Here is a 15,640-nt window from a genome sequence, read left to right as displayed (position 1 = left end):
AGAAAAAAGGTTGAAAAGGGTTTAAAGTGTCAATATTGGAACAGTTAGTTTGGCAAAATAATGGACATGACAAATGGTGAATGTGGTTAAAATTGTTTCAAAAAATTAAGCATAAAATATGATGAAAAGAGTTCAAAAGTGACAATAATGGGTCAACATATTTGAAATTAGGTGAAACCGTGATGGAAAGGGTTTATAAGTGCCGGTAATGGCTTGAAATTGGAAAAATGCAGAAATGGGAGTAATGTAGCAAAAATGCATTAAAAGGGGTAAAAAATATAGCAAGAAAAAGTGATGAAAATAGGTTAAAATATGGCAAGTTTAGAGTAGTTGCAGAAAAAGGGTAAAAATTAGCTCGAATTGTTGAAAAAAAATATTCCTAGTTTCTTGAGGGCCTCTGGCAACCCCCTCCCAGTGTCTCGAGACCCCAAGGTTGAGAACCCCTACCCTAAAGCATGTTTTTTTTTGTAGATCATTGTTTCATGATAACAAAGAATAAAGTCTTTATAATCAAAGGTAAGCTTTATAAAAGGAGGAAACTCACAACACACAGTTGGATTGATAAAGGCTGTGAAACTGTAATCTATGTATTCCCATTAAGTCCAATGTAAAAGACCACATTTAGTGGCCAAATCCAGGTTTTTCTATCCTATGGACAAACTGTGGTCACGAGGTCTGCTGGTGCCTAATTCAGATAAATGAAGGATTTTATTTACTAATATTTAATGACTTTATGTCTTTCATGTGTCGTAACACATTTCACTTTTAATAGTCCTGCAGGTGAGCCAATATCACACATACATTTAATATAATACATGAATATATACCCATCAGAACCATACCTGTCTTTTGAAGGAGCCAGTATTGTTGTTGCTCCACTCCTGTCTTTATCCATTTAATGGGAACAAACCACGTGTAACTGGACAGAAATATACAGTAGAGAGAGATAGAGACAGAGGGATGATTAGTAAACATATAGTCTATAGTTGGGAAGTACACAAGTTTGTAATGCGTTGTGTAATCAATAGTGTGCAGAAGTTTAAGACTCTGCTCTAAATCAAGCTCTGGCTATTAGCATGTTTACTGCCAGGTAAGCTAGCTGACATTAGCATGGTGAGCTAGCTGACATTAGCATGGTGAGCTAGCTGAGATTAGCTTGGTGAGCTAGCTGACATTAGCATGGTGAGCTAGCTGACATTAGCATGGTGAGCTAGCTGAGATTAGCTTGGTGAGCTAGCTGACATTAGCATGGTGAGCTAGCTAGCTGTCAGTGCCCAATCCTTTCGTTGGCCTGATCCTTTCGGAACCTTTCAACGCATGCACAAAATGCGTCTACATCCGGTCGGCCTATTTTACAGTAGTTTATGAATTATTTAAAAGTTTAAAACACTATTTTATTTTCTGTTTGGTTTTTGATTTTCAATATTGTGAATTGTGTTTTGATCCGTTTTTGTATGTATCGTCCTGCTTTTTGTCTTTTTAAAAATGCATTTATAATGAAAAACTCCACAAAACCCATATTTACATGTGTACTATTAAAATATTTAACAAATGTCGCTTGGTTGGTTTACATTCAAATATCACATCCCAGGAGCTCTGTTGTAAAGATTGCAAGTGAAGGAAGTGACGTAGTCTATGCACATGCGTTGAAAGAATTTGAAAAAAATCAGGCCCGTGAAAGGGTTAGGAACTGACACTGACATTAGCATGGTGAGCTAGCTGACACTAGCTAAAACCACAGGACACTAAGGAGCGGATTCACTTAAAGGTTTAGTGGTATTAAAACACAAATGTCACTCCAAGGGCTAATAAAGAGTACAAAGCCGTGGGAATCAGGAGTGCGCCACTGCTGCGCTTCCCAATGCGCCCTCAATCCATTTAGCCTGTTTCTTCCCAATGAATATGCATAGTAGGTGGATCTCCCAGGAGGAGCAAAAATATGGGTGGAGGAGAGTGCCGTGAGCACTAGGCAGGAGACCACCAATGTCAACACCAATGACAATTCCATATGTTTCTGCTGGCAAGTGTTAATTCAATTAAACTTTATTTGTATAGCGCAATTTACAACAAAGTCATCTCAATGCGCTTAGCAAAACATAAAATTCTTAATAAGAAAGAAAAAAACCCAACAAGATCCACATGAACAAGCATTTAGCATCTAACAAAATCAACATCATAAAACACAAATAATAAAAATATCAATTCACTCTTGGGTAGGCACTGCCTACCTTGCCTACCCTGATCTGATATCTATCTATCTATCTATCTATCTATCTATCTATCTATCTGCTGTGTCACTAAAGGATTTAAGGAAGCAACTGGTTTACCACCCTTTATTTCAGATCTGAGTGAATTTGTCCCAGTTTGTTACGTCATTGACAAAGTGATGAATCTTTGCCTAAAGCTAAGGTGTTGTGTAGTTTACAGCTCTGCATAATACTACTACTACTTATTAGTCATGTTATTAAAACTCATGTTATTAAAACTCCTCTAAGCTTCTACAGATCCTCCTGTAACAGAGATTTGATCAAATAAATAAGCATAAATCGAACAAATGCCAGTAGAGCAGTGGTTCCCAACCTTTTTTGGATCCTGAAGTTAGTTTTTCTATCACAAATTTCTAAATCAGCTCAGATATTTTCATACCAAATTATATTTATCAATTTATTTAACTTTTTTCTCTTTCTTCTTTTCTTTAAACTGTATTTTATTTAAATTAGATTAATATTTGAGAAAGTGCAAATACAGAATATAATTATTTAAGAGTGTGTTGTGTTTTAATTTGAAAAAGAACAATAATTGTAAAAATACATTTAATGTTAAATATATTTTTATTCAGTAATTAATTTGATCAATTACTAGAGATTTCAGGCAACCCCACATGAGGTAATGACCCCAAGGTTAAAAAATATTGCCATAGAGCATTATCTAGGCAGTATTTTGAGGAACAGATGTTTTATCAGATGTTTTTTTGTGATAAATATTGAGTTTTTACACATTTTGGAGGTTTGTATATCTTGGAGGTTAAACAGCATGATGTTACTGTGGACCCTTAATTCTATTTTCATTACAGCCCTTTGGTTTGTTATTATCATATAACTGTTTTGTTTTGTTTTTTGTATTAAAACATACATGTTTTTATGTTGAAATTCATTAAATATAGCTTCATTGTTTCTGGTTCACGAGCAGCCATCCAAGATTCTGCACATCTATATAATGTATGTTGCAGTACACTCTGAATTAGCAACCTTTTCTTAATGTTGCTCCATAGCTGTAAGGAGTTAGTTATTGTAAATAATGTTAGATAAATCTAAATATTATGGCTAAAAAATCATGTGCTCTCTGTCTGGTTTGATGGTCTTAGGCTAACTTTTTGTATCCCCGTTAAACTGATTCCTACTTGAACTGAGATGGTCTGTCCACTACAGAGTCTGGATCCAACAGGAAGTGGTTCTGGGTGATACTTCCTGTCCTTGTGTCAATCGTAACCACTGGAAAGCCCATCTGCAGCGTCCAGCGGTTCATGATGTCATCAACAGAGTGAGGGATCTGCACACCTGGAGTGTTTTCAACAGCCTGAAAACCAGAAGGAGTCACACATTGACTCATTTACACATGGAATAATTCAGAACATTTAGCTTTGATAGCAAGTCATACCTGTTGGAGATGCACCCACAGATCTGTGTACACTGTGTTTCCAAAGGCAAACGTGTTCAAGTAAGACTGAGAGAAAAAGAAAAGAAAATATTTTTTGTTTATTTAGTTAGGGTTATTTTATTAAATGTTTGTGCAGCAGACAGATAAGTCCATCTGCCTCCAATTTAACTTCCTCGGAGGTCATTGTTATCTTCTGTGCACTCACGTCTCCACATTGAACGAGCAAAACACTCATTTAAATGGGGCGGTCTCCACCACTTCTGCATGTGCACTAATTATCGCTGCAATCTTAGTGAATTCCTCGCAGCAGGTGAGGAAACTGTGTCACCAAAGGATTTAAGGAAGCAACTGGTTTACCACCCTTTATTTCAGATCTTAGTGAATCCGCCCTTCAGGCTAAATATCTCTATTGATTCAAACTAATTTGCCTTTAAAGCCTTTATTAACAGGACTTGGCTTAAATGTCTAACTGCATTTTTTTTTTCAGTCAAATATTTAATGATTGGTTCAGAGAGGTTTTTCAAGAAGACTTAAATATTAGAAAGATATGTGTGTTTGAGTGTTGGGGGATCCAGCACATTGTAAGCATTTTCTACTTAGACAAAAGGTCAATTTATCTCATATATTGTTTACAAATGTGTCAAAGGCTGTGTTTGAAATGGCACACTCCGTACTATACAGTACATTACAAACCCAATGAGTACAGCATATACATTCTACTACTGTATATACTATAAGTATGATTAGGATGATGACCGTTCTCACTGAAGTATACTATATGCACATTTTGAACCTGCAACGACAAAAACCTGCATCACACTGAGGCTAAATATCTCTGTTGATTCTCCACCTTTGAAAGTTCTGAAAACATTCTAAGTGAGAAAGTGACCAAGTAGAATATCAACATGAGGTCTTTTGATCCATAAAACTTGGAGAAACACATTTCATACCAACATTTTGAAGATTTTTTGAGAGCCTCCAATGTGCTACTGACAAGGTTAACTTCAAAACAAAAGAACTATTTACAAAAGGGTTAAAAACTAACAGAAGACAAGAAGAGATGCTTTTGTTTTTAAAAGGGGATGTTTGATTTTTAGCTTGAAGCCGGTTCCAGGACGATTTTACATTCAGCTCGCAATGCATCATGGGATAGTTAAGTATGAAGTGTGTCCACCGTGCATATACATCTGAGTTTTTCTCGCATACTCAATGTTTTCATACTATCTAATTGGAGCGCACTACATACTTATTTTGACGTCAGACTTAATATGAGTATTATTAGTATGCAATTTCCAACACAGCCATAATGTGATGAGATCAATTTATCAGAGACGACACTCACACTCAGTCCTTGGGCAAACACTGGCTCTGTTAGAAACTCTGACAACATCCTGATCACGGCTGCACCCTGAAAACAAAAATGTGACAGGTTGGAAGCGCAAACCAGAAGCAAATTACAAAGACATATGTTGCTCTGAATATGTGACATGAACTGGATCAACAGAATAACTGGGACTTTAACTGCTTAATGATGATGCTTGAACCAGCTGCTCAAAAAAAGCTCAGCAGAGACATTTGGTATGTCATAAGGATCCTCAGGAGCTTCTTCAGCTGCATTGTTGAGTCTATTTTGACCAGCTGTTATCACTGTGTTGTCTGTAGTGCATAGGACCAGAACCGCCTGCAGAGGGTGGTGAACGCTGCTCAGTAGATCATCAGGATTTCACTGCAATGAGAGTCCTTGATGGAGTCTCCACCCAACCCACCAAAAACACCCCTAATAACCCCGAGTCTGGCAGGAGATACATTGTTAAAAATAAAACAACCAGATTGAGAAACAGTTTCTACCCAACAGCTATTAGATTGATGAACAGACTGTGCATATCATTTGCACAACAATAGTGTGTATGTATGTACTTTATAATGATGATAATAATTACCATTTACATTTCCAAAACCCTATCCTAACCATTACATTCATATGTTAGGTTTCTATGTCAAAGCTATTATTATATAAAATAGTATTATTAGGTTAATAATATTTCTTCATTTACTCTTTTTTCATTCATATTGTGGCATTGCAGCAACAAAATAATTGTATTGCTCATTATTATTATTATTATTATTATTATTATTATTATTATTATTATTATTATTATTATTAATATCAGGGGTTCTCAACTGGTCTCCCCCTTGGACCCACATTTTGCCACAGTCATTAAATTGTGACCCTTTTTTTTTTTTAGAATTCAACCAACCAAATTTGGTTGTTCAAAAATAGCTGTTGAAAACACACATACTGTATATAATATTTTTAAAAAACATATATCTACATATTTTCTTGTGCATCATGCATTGCACAGCATGCCTGTTAAAAGAAAAGTTTCTTTCAAAAAAAATTCAAAAAAACAAGTTCAACATGAAAGACATTAAGTATTTATTTATTTTTGACCAGCGGTCTGCGGCTATTCAGAATCGCTGATTTATATAAACACTTTCTTCTTTTTTCTTTTTAACACTTTCAACTACTTAGAGTCCCGCATTCTTTTGTTCAGTAACTGAGCAAGTAACTTAAAAATATATATATACATTTTTTAAAAAACTATAAAAAATCAGTCCTTTAATTATTGATTTTACATCCATTCTTCTTCCAGATGTATTAATTTGTCCTTCCTTTGCAGATGAAAATCTAAAATTTTAATAATGAAACATTTTTTTTCCTTTCATGTTTGGCAGTGATGTGTGATAACACTTTTTAGTTTGATAAACTACACACAGTTAAAGAGAAAATCTCAGAGTCTGCAGTGTTATTGTCCGGCCGCTGGTATTGGTTATGATTTTTCTTCTAAGGGGCAATAAATTTATGTCTGTTGAAACACAAGCTTTATTGGCTTCATTAAACAGCAGCAGGATACAATGAAGACAAGCTGAAACACAACATTTGACAGTAGTTGGAAAAAAAACACAGAAAAGACTTCTGAAAAAAACAATCTTTCATTATTCACTGTATTTGTAGCTGTAGGTTACTTTTTAGTTGATTTAAAGACATTACTTCAAATGGATAGAGGCAAAATCTGCAAATCATACTTTACTGTAGGAGATAGTGTTGAACATCTCGCTGATTTGAGCTGGCTCATTTACTTCGTCCTCTGGTCTGGAGAGCGGATGAGAAGAGGCCAAAGCATCAACTGCAAACACCTTCTGCACATCATACAAGATGATCTGGTCTTTCTGTGTTTGAGCAAAGAAAGTAGACGTTCATTTTCCCCACAGAACATTATGGGATGGAGATTCAACAGTACAAGCCTCTATCTTACGATGTTCCAAGTGGGCTCTGCATAGTCAGCTCCGAGGTACTCCACATATGAGGCAAAACCCTCGTTCAGCCATAAGTCGTTCCACCACTGCAGCGTAACGAGGTTGCCAAACCACTAAAATGCAGACGTTGAGTTACATTTTAAACAATCTCCAAGTGAAACACAACCTAATCTTGAGGGGATTAATCATTCTAAACCATAGAATTTCTAATGTTATTGAGAAAATTGAAATGGAACAATGACACTATGGCTATTTCTAAAAAGTTTTATTGTTGTATAACATGATTTTTTTAGTTAAGAGTTTATCTTACAAAGTAGGCCTACGTTTTTCAAATAACTGCCCATGACACCAGTGTTTGAGTCATTCCGGTCAGTAATGTAATGTGTCTTTCCAAGCCACATCATATATTTACTAGAGACACACCAGTCATTTAAGCTAAGAGCTTCAAACTAGAGATGAAGATCTTTGACCAAACCCGGCCCAGCCAGATCATCTCCAAAATCAAACTTGTTCTTTTTTTTTTACATTACTTGTCAGTTCACCAAATTTCACTTAAACTTTTTTAAATATTCTTGCTGAAAAATCTTTGGATACTGTATCTCCAGTACTTTCCGGATCATCTCCAAACCCAAACTCCTTCTTCAATTAGACAAAAAATTCTATCAGCTCACCAAATTGAATTTAAATCCATTTAGATCTTTTTCCGATTTCCTGCTAAAAAACATCCACATTAACAGACGGACAGGCGAACATTCAAAAGCCAGTGCAATCTTTACCTCCTTGGTGGAGGTTAAAATATTGAAGAACTGAAGCTAAAGGACGAAAAAGAGCAGCAGCAAATGTTGCGTTTGCCATTTTCAAGATTGGCTACATCTAGTGTTTAGAGTTGCTAACAGCTAGCAAAAAGCTAAATGGTTTGCAAGTTCTTTCTAATTTAGTACCAAAAACTGAACATAAAAAGCCTGTGGCTTAACCGTTAATACTGTATACGGGGAGAAGGATCAATGGCAAGTGCAGATGAGACGTAGTACTAAAGAAAAAAAAAACAGAAGCATGGATTTTCTTAACCAAATAACAGGTGAGTGCTAGACGTTCTTTGCTGAGCAAGGACGTTGTATTAAATTCTGTAACAAATGACTTGACTTCATTTAAAACGTACAGTACTTTGGTACAAGTAAAATTAGTGTATTATTGTACTGTATTATTTAGAAATTTTTAACTACATCTGTATTTGGCATAGTGATGAAAGTAGACAATACAGTTGTATAAGACTGTGTGCTTTCATTTGTAAAAAAATAAAAAAAATAATAATTTAGCACCAAAAAACATAAAAAGCCTGTGTCTTAACCATTAATATACAGGGAGAGGGATCAATGACAAGTGAAAATGAGACGTAATAATGAAGCAAAAAAAAAAGAAAGAAGCATAGATTTTCTTTTCCAAATAACAGAGGAGTGCTGGACGTTCTTTGCTGAGCAAGGACGTTGTATTTAATTCTGTGTCTTATCAACTCTGTTGAGTTGTGAAAGCATGTCTATGGCATACTGTGTATTATCTATTGTGACTGCTTTGGCCAAAATAGATGTGTTTAAAATCTGGACACGTTTGTGGCCTTTACTGAAGCAGGGAAAAAGTGATGACAATATTCATTAGAAAAACAATGGAATACCATGTGTGCCAGTTCATGGGCGATGACAGTAGTGACCCGTTCCTTGTTTCCAGTAGAGGAAAGGATGGGGTCATAGAGCAAGGCTGTTTCCCTATATGTGACCAGGCCCCAGTTCTCCATTGCTCCAGCGTGGAAATCAGGCAGTGCTATCTGATCTATGGATACCAAGAATGGAAAAACATTTAAAAGCAGTAAGGCTGTTCAAGCAATTCCGAACAACAATGTAACTATGTGAGTGTTTAGATAGAAAAGAGGTGAATCTGTGAACACATCATCTGGCTGTATAGCGGCAAAAAATCAGTTCAGGTATGAGGTAATAAACCCCTAGAAGCACTGAACATATCCTATGTTCAGCATATTTATAATGGATTTGGAAGAAAAGCCTGTTCAATTGAGCTACCTGCTATTCCAACACTTAGAAATCCCTGGAAGTGCAACTGTTTTAACTCTAAATAAAAACCCATTTGCCTCATGATAATCTCCAGATTGAGTTAATTTTGTCTGTTTTTATCACATTCAGAGGTATGCTACGGTCAGCTAAACCAAAAAAGCATTTTGTTCCTTTTTGATAAGTCTGAAGAAGGAACATTTATTCACTAATTTGGTATTAGACGGCTCCTTTTTTTTCCACCAATGAATCTAAAAATTGTGTAAAACGATATTAACACTGTGTTAATATTGTTTTGAAGCTACCCCTAGGAAACCCATAGCATTCCCCAAGCATCCCCCAAAAATTCTGTGGTTTATTTCGACTTTTTTTATGTTAGACATAATAGACTACCATAATTTACCCATCATTTGAAAATGAATAAATACATGCAGTAAATAAAACAAAATTGTAGACTACAAACATAAATCCAACACAAGGTGATCGTGTGGTGATTGTGTTGGATTTACGGTATTTGGAGCTGCATCGGTGCAGAAACTATGCTCTATTTAATTCTATGAGACATGCGCATGATAAACTGATGAATAAAGTTTTCACCAATGCAGCGGTTTAGGTAGAATCTGATAAAAGACACATTCAAGGAGTAATTTGTGATCCATCGTGTCGAAGGCCTTCCCTAGGTCAATGAATATGCCAATTGAAATTTTTTTGCATCAATGTTATTGGTAATTTCTTCAATAAGCTCAGTTAGTGCCAGATTTTTCCATTGAGGGTGATGGTTTTAAGTAGGTGAATTGGTTTGTTTTATTGGTAAATAACTTTAAAGGTCCCATATCATGCATTATTCGCTGTTAGCATGAGGGTACATTTTTAGGTGCAGGTCAAAAAGTAGGCGTCGATAAGAAGGTTGAGTCCACACATCATTTGTGTCTGATCCTGAGGACAGTGAGTTCCAAAACAACAGATGAACATGACTTCGAGCAAACCAGATAATCGACCTGCGACACAGACTTCAAGCACAAACCCGAGGCAGTTAGGCCAAAACCGACTAGAATAACAAGAGCTCCAGTCTCAGAATAAATAAACCATACAGTATGTATATTACCTTCTTTTAAAATATCTACAGCATAACAAAATATATTCAACCAATCAATCTTTAGACATAGAAGGAACGTCATACAAAGAAAACAGCCCAAAATACATTAGAAAAGCTTTTTAAAAGAAATCTAACCTCTAATCACAGCTTAAAATAAAGACAATGACACATACAACATATACTTTAGAATAATTAACTCCATAATGATTGTATAAGCTAAACTTAAAAATGAATAATTATATAACAACCTGCAATGCCAATCAGTGTTCTACATGTTTAGAACTGCCACTGGAAATAATAAAACAATCTAGAAAACAGTAAAATCATTAGATTTGGTTATAAAACATTACATTTGAAACAATCTAAAGTAGGGAAAACTATCCTTTAAGATAATACTCATTAGATTTTACAATCGAGATATTTCCCACAAATTATATCTCAGCTAATGTTTGTACTGGATGCAGACAGGCGCCAACATACTGTACAGTATCTATGCAGATATGATGATGTGTAATGCTTTTGTGATGCCCTTGGTTAAACTGTGTCAAGATGATTTCTGTAATTCAAATGAATAAAGACCTCAGATTTGTCTCTGAATGTATAACAATTAAAAGAATAATGAATAATCTAAATCATATTTTGCCCTAATAAACACTGCTGGTTTCACTCTGTTCTCAACTTCAGAGACAAACTGGAGGGTGTTTACAGTATAAATGACATTACTACAAATGTGATTCTTTCATTTTTTTCTACAAATAACGTGATATAATGACCACTGCGGCTGAGATAGTACAGATTGAACATAGTGCACACCATCTGACGGCTGAAGAAAGAAGACAATGCAGAGAGCAGTGGAAAAATCCTGCTTGCATTATTATAAAAGGCTGAAAGTTATGTTTTATGCCATGTGGGAGGTTCGAGAAATAATAACTGGATAAAAACCCATGGGAACGAGTTCCAGATAGTCATTAGAAGACCGCAGCTGCGTCTTTGACAAGTATTCCGTTTTCCTGCTTTTGATGAATAAATAATTGATTATTGGTTCTCTGAAACTTTGTGTCTGTTAAATCTGTTCATATCTCAGGCTTAACACTGGCAGCGGTAATCTGTCCAAACAATAACATCACCCATCTCTATTTGTTCTAAGAACCCCAAAAACATAGTATTTGAGGTTAATTTTCCCAAACGCGCCTGTTTTCCAGAGTTTTAGCTTCTGAAAAGAGACTTTCTGAGCAAAGGGAGGTTTGCTGCCTGCTTATGCATATTCATGAGTGGGCGTGTCTATACACTTTTTTCTTGCTATCCACACACTGTTGTTATTGTTTTCATCCAAAAAACTGCACATTATAGTAAAACACATGGATATTTAAGCGCCTATTGTGTGAGTCCGTCTGTGTTCATCCAGCAGCAGCAGCTTCAAACACTCGCCGGAGTTTTAAGCTGCTCGTTCACTTTCTTCTCCTCCTCATCGTTATTAAATACAGGAAGAGTACATTAAAGGTGATAATCATTTGTTTATCACCTCAACCGTTGCGTCGCATTGGGTCACATACACGTCAGATCAAATCAAAGGTGATACGATGTCTACTCCCTGGGTCATACACTGCAGTGTTCACTGTGGAGGTGCAGCACCAGCCGCAGGCACTTCCTGGAGGGGGCGGGTCATAATGCTAGTGACATCACTAGCATTCTGAACTGCTCGTTTTACAGAAGAGGGCAGAGAAGCAGCCCAGAGAGCAGGATTATTGAGGATTTGCATGATACAGGACCTTTAAAATAGTCTAAATGATCCAAATGAAAAAAATCATTATTTTACAAAAAAAATTAAAAATCGTGATATATGTATGTAGCCTATTGTGAATTTAATGGTGATTCAGTTGCAAATTCTGACTCCTTGTCTGACCCCTCATATTAGGGCTGTGTTGATAGTCGATGTGTTGTTAACTGGCAGCATTTGTTTGTGATCTTTGAATCTGAGACTGAAATGTGCACAAGGAAAACTTTTTTTTTTTTTTAAACAAAGTAAACTTGTGTGTGTTGAATTATATATTCATACAGAGGTGTGTTTACTTAGGTATGCTTGTGAACATAAACGAGCTAGCCTTGTGTTTAGCACAGAATGTTGTGAAGTGGGTACTGTATATGTGCGCACACGCGTGTGTCGCTGCCTCGCTGATGTAGAAATTAAACCGGTAACCGGAATGGGAAACCCTATGTCTGGAGCCGCCCCTGTTAACACAGAATATTTGGAATAACTATTGTGTTTTATCATTGACATTAATCCTAAATATTATCCTTGCCGTGTTATGCTATTGTGATTCGTGTAGACCAATTGTCTCAGCCTTTTTGGTGTTTGGTAGACATGATGTCGCTCTGAGTCAGACTGAGGTCTTAAAAAAAACGTAATCTGGATGAGTTTCACAAGGTGGGGTGTCATGGGAGAGGTGAGGAGTTAAGGACCAAAGAAAACAAAAAAAAAACTAGGAGGAGTTCCAGGACAAAAGAGTTTTGAAAGAAAATAATAATAACTCCTATGAGAACAATGTATTTGGCAATTTTTCAATTTTCAATTGCCAAATATAATAAAGTACAAATTTAAAAAAATGATTCAAACTAACTCACTCTCTCAGCTCGCGCACACACACACACACACACACACACACACACACACAAAGAGAGAAAAAATTAGATTACTGACAAAATGAACAAAATGAATAAAGGATATAACAGACTGAAATAACAAATAGTCATTTTGATAAGTGCATTGAGATGACTTTGTTGTAAATTGCGTTATACAAATAAAGTTGAATTGATTTGAATTAATTTTACATTACAATGAGCAGATGGAGAGTTAAGGTAAAAAAAATTTATATATATATATACAGTATATACCGGCTATATATAATTTTTGGCAGTGGTTCTCAACCTTTTTTGGCGACCCTAAAGACATTTTTTTTCTAGAATTACTTTTTGATCAAGTTTGTTATACTGTATTAAAATTGTAGAGTTGCGCCAGCTCAGATATTTTTATACTGCATTTTATTATTATTATTATTATTATTATTATTATTATTATTATTATTATTATTGTTATTAAACATTTTTTAAATATTTCTTTTTATCTGTAATTTTTTTTTCATTTTTTTCAATTACTAGAAATTTCAGGCAACCCAACATGGGGTCCCGACCCCATGGTTGAAAAACACAGCTTTATGTCCTTAAAGCATTTAAATGCTGTATATAGTTTTTTATTTGAACAGTCCAGGGAGAAACACGGTGGTAATGATGATGAAAGCCTACCTGACTTAGACAGGGGGTATGTTGTGTTGTAGTAGTGCTCATAGAACTGGAGGATGGGCCCTGTAACGTTCAGAGCGTAGTCGCCCTGTTTGTCTGCAATGGCTTTTCTTTGAGCCCAGATTCGAATCTGCAATACAAAACAAGTTCAAAACCATACATTTAAAAAGTGACTTCCTAACAGTAAACAGATACTCTTTTCACCCTCGCCTGCTCACAAATGTCAGCATATTCATAAAAATAACAGATCTATATTCATAAAAACAAATGATCTATAATCGTGAAAATAACAAATCTATAATCATAAAAACAACACATCTATATTCATAAAAAATAACTGATATCAATATCATAAAAATAACTATTTTTTATTCATAATAACTGATCTATAGTGAAAAAATAAATAAATAAATAGATAACTGGTCAGTATTTACAAAGATAACTTTTCTATATTCTTAAAAATGAATGATCTATATTCATAAAAAATACCTGATTGACTGTATATTCATAAAAACTACTGATCTATATTCTGAAAGAAAAATGATCTATAATCATAAAAAAACTGATTTATATTCATAAAAATAACTGATCTACAGGTGCTGGTCATATAATTAAAATATCATGAAAAGTTGATTTATTTCAGTAATTCCATTCAAAAAGTGACACTTGTATATTATATTCATTTATTACACACAGACTGATATATTTAAAATGTTTATTTCTTTTCATTTTGATGATTATAACTGACAACTAATGAAAATCCCAAATTCAGTATCTCAGAAAATTAGAAATTAAAAAATTGGAGTGGATCAGTCTGTGGCACTGCTCAGGTGTTATGAGATAGTGGCCTTCAGCTCTTCTGCATTGTTGGGTCTGGTGTCTCACATCTTCCTCTTCACAATACCTCATATTTTCTATGAAATTAAGGTCAAGTGAGTTTTCTGACCAATCAAGAACATGGATACCATGGACCTTAAACCAGGTACTGGTAGCTTTGGCACTGTGTGCAGGTGCCAAGTCCTGTTGGAAAATGAAATCTGCATCTCCATAAAGTTGGTCATCAGCAGGAAGCATGCAGTGCTCTAAAACTTCCTGGTAGACGGCTGCGTTGACCTTGGACCTAAGGAAACACAGTGGACCAACACCAGCACATGACATGGCACCTCAAACCATCACTGACTGTGGAAAATGTACACTCAACCTCAAGCAACATGGATTCTGCCTCTCCTCTCTTCCTCCAGACTCTGGGACCTTGATCTCCAAAGGACATGCTAAATGTACTTCGATCAGAGAACATAACTTTGGACCACTCAGCAGCAGTCCAGTCCTTTTTGTCTTTAGCCCAGGCGAGACGCTTCTGATGCTGTCTCTTGTTCAAGAGTGTCTTGACACAAGGAATGTGACAGCTGGAACCATGTCTTACATACGTCTGTGTGTGGTGGTCCTTGAAGCACTGACTCCAGCTGCAGTCCACTCTTTGTGAATCTCTCCCACATTTTTGAATGGGTTTTGTTTCACAATCCTCTCCAGGGCGTGGTTATTCCTATTGGTTGTACACTTTTTCTCCCACATCTTTTCCTTCCCTTCACCTCTCTATTAATGTGCTTGGACACAGAGCTCTGTGAACATCCAGCCTCTTTAGCCATGACCTTTTGTATCTTGTCCTCCTTGTACAAGTTGTCAATGGTCGTCTTTTGGAAAACTGCCAGGTCAGCAGTCTTCCCCATGATTGTGTAGACCTACAGAACTAGACTGGAGACCATTTAAAGGCCTTTGCAGATGTTTTGAGCTAATTAGCTGATTAGAGTGGGCCACCCGGTGTTTTCAATATTGAACCTCTCCACAATATTCTAATTTTCTGAGATACTCAATTTGGGGTTTTCATTAGTTGTCAGTTATAATCATCAACATTAAAATAAATAAACACTTGAAATATGTCAGTCTGTGTGAAATGAATGTATACATTATACAAGTTTCACTTTTTGAATGGAATTACTGAAATAAATCAACTTTTTCATGATATTCTTCATGACCAGCACCTGTATATTGATGAAAACAATTGATCTATATCCATAAAAAAAACTGATCTATAATCGTAAAAACAACTGATCTATAGTCAAAAAAAAAACTGATCTATATTTATAAAAATAACTGATCTTTTTTCATAAAAAACTGATCTATAATCATAAAAATAGCTGATGTTTATTCATAAACG

The 15,640-nt window shown here is 35.5% G+C and overlaps 1 protein-coding gene across 1 annotated transcript in view; it reads right to left on the bottom strand.

Annotated features, from left to right (window-relative positions):
- Positions 1 to 15,640, bottom strand: part of LOC114455418 (aminopeptidase N-like) — a 44,543-nt gene that overhangs the window by 14,180 nt on the left and 14,723 nt on the right. Inside the window, exons 5-12 of the mRNA XM_028436653.1 lie at positions 13,429 to 13,555; positions 8,645 to 8,799; positions 6,975 to 7,088; positions 6,745 to 6,888; positions 5,000 to 5,065; positions 3,658 to 3,723; positions 3,401 to 3,576; positions 843 to 919 (exon numbers count right to left, since the gene is read on the bottom strand). Coding sequence (XP_028292454.1) covers positions 843 to 919; positions 3,401 to 3,576; positions 3,658 to 3,723; positions 5,000 to 5,065; positions 6,745 to 6,888; positions 6,975 to 7,088; positions 8,645 to 8,799; positions 13,429 to 13,555 — 925 coding nt within the window. The remainder of the gene's footprint in view (positions 1 to 842; positions 920 to 3,400; positions 3,577 to 3,657; positions 3,724 to 4,999; positions 5,066 to 6,744; positions 6,889 to 6,974; positions 7,089 to 8,644; positions 8,800 to 13,428; positions 13,556 to 15,640) is intronic.

Source organism: Gouania willdenowi, chromosome 3, assembly GCF_900634775.1.
Source record: "Gouania willdenowi chromosome 3, fGouWil2.1, whole genome shotgun sequence".
Taxonomy (NCBI): Eukaryota; Metazoa; Chordata; class Actinopteri; order Blenniiformes; family Gobiesocidae; genus Gouania; species Gouania willdenowi.
Note: the sequence above shows the minus strand (reverse complement) of the source record. Positions and strands in the feature narration are given on the sequence as shown.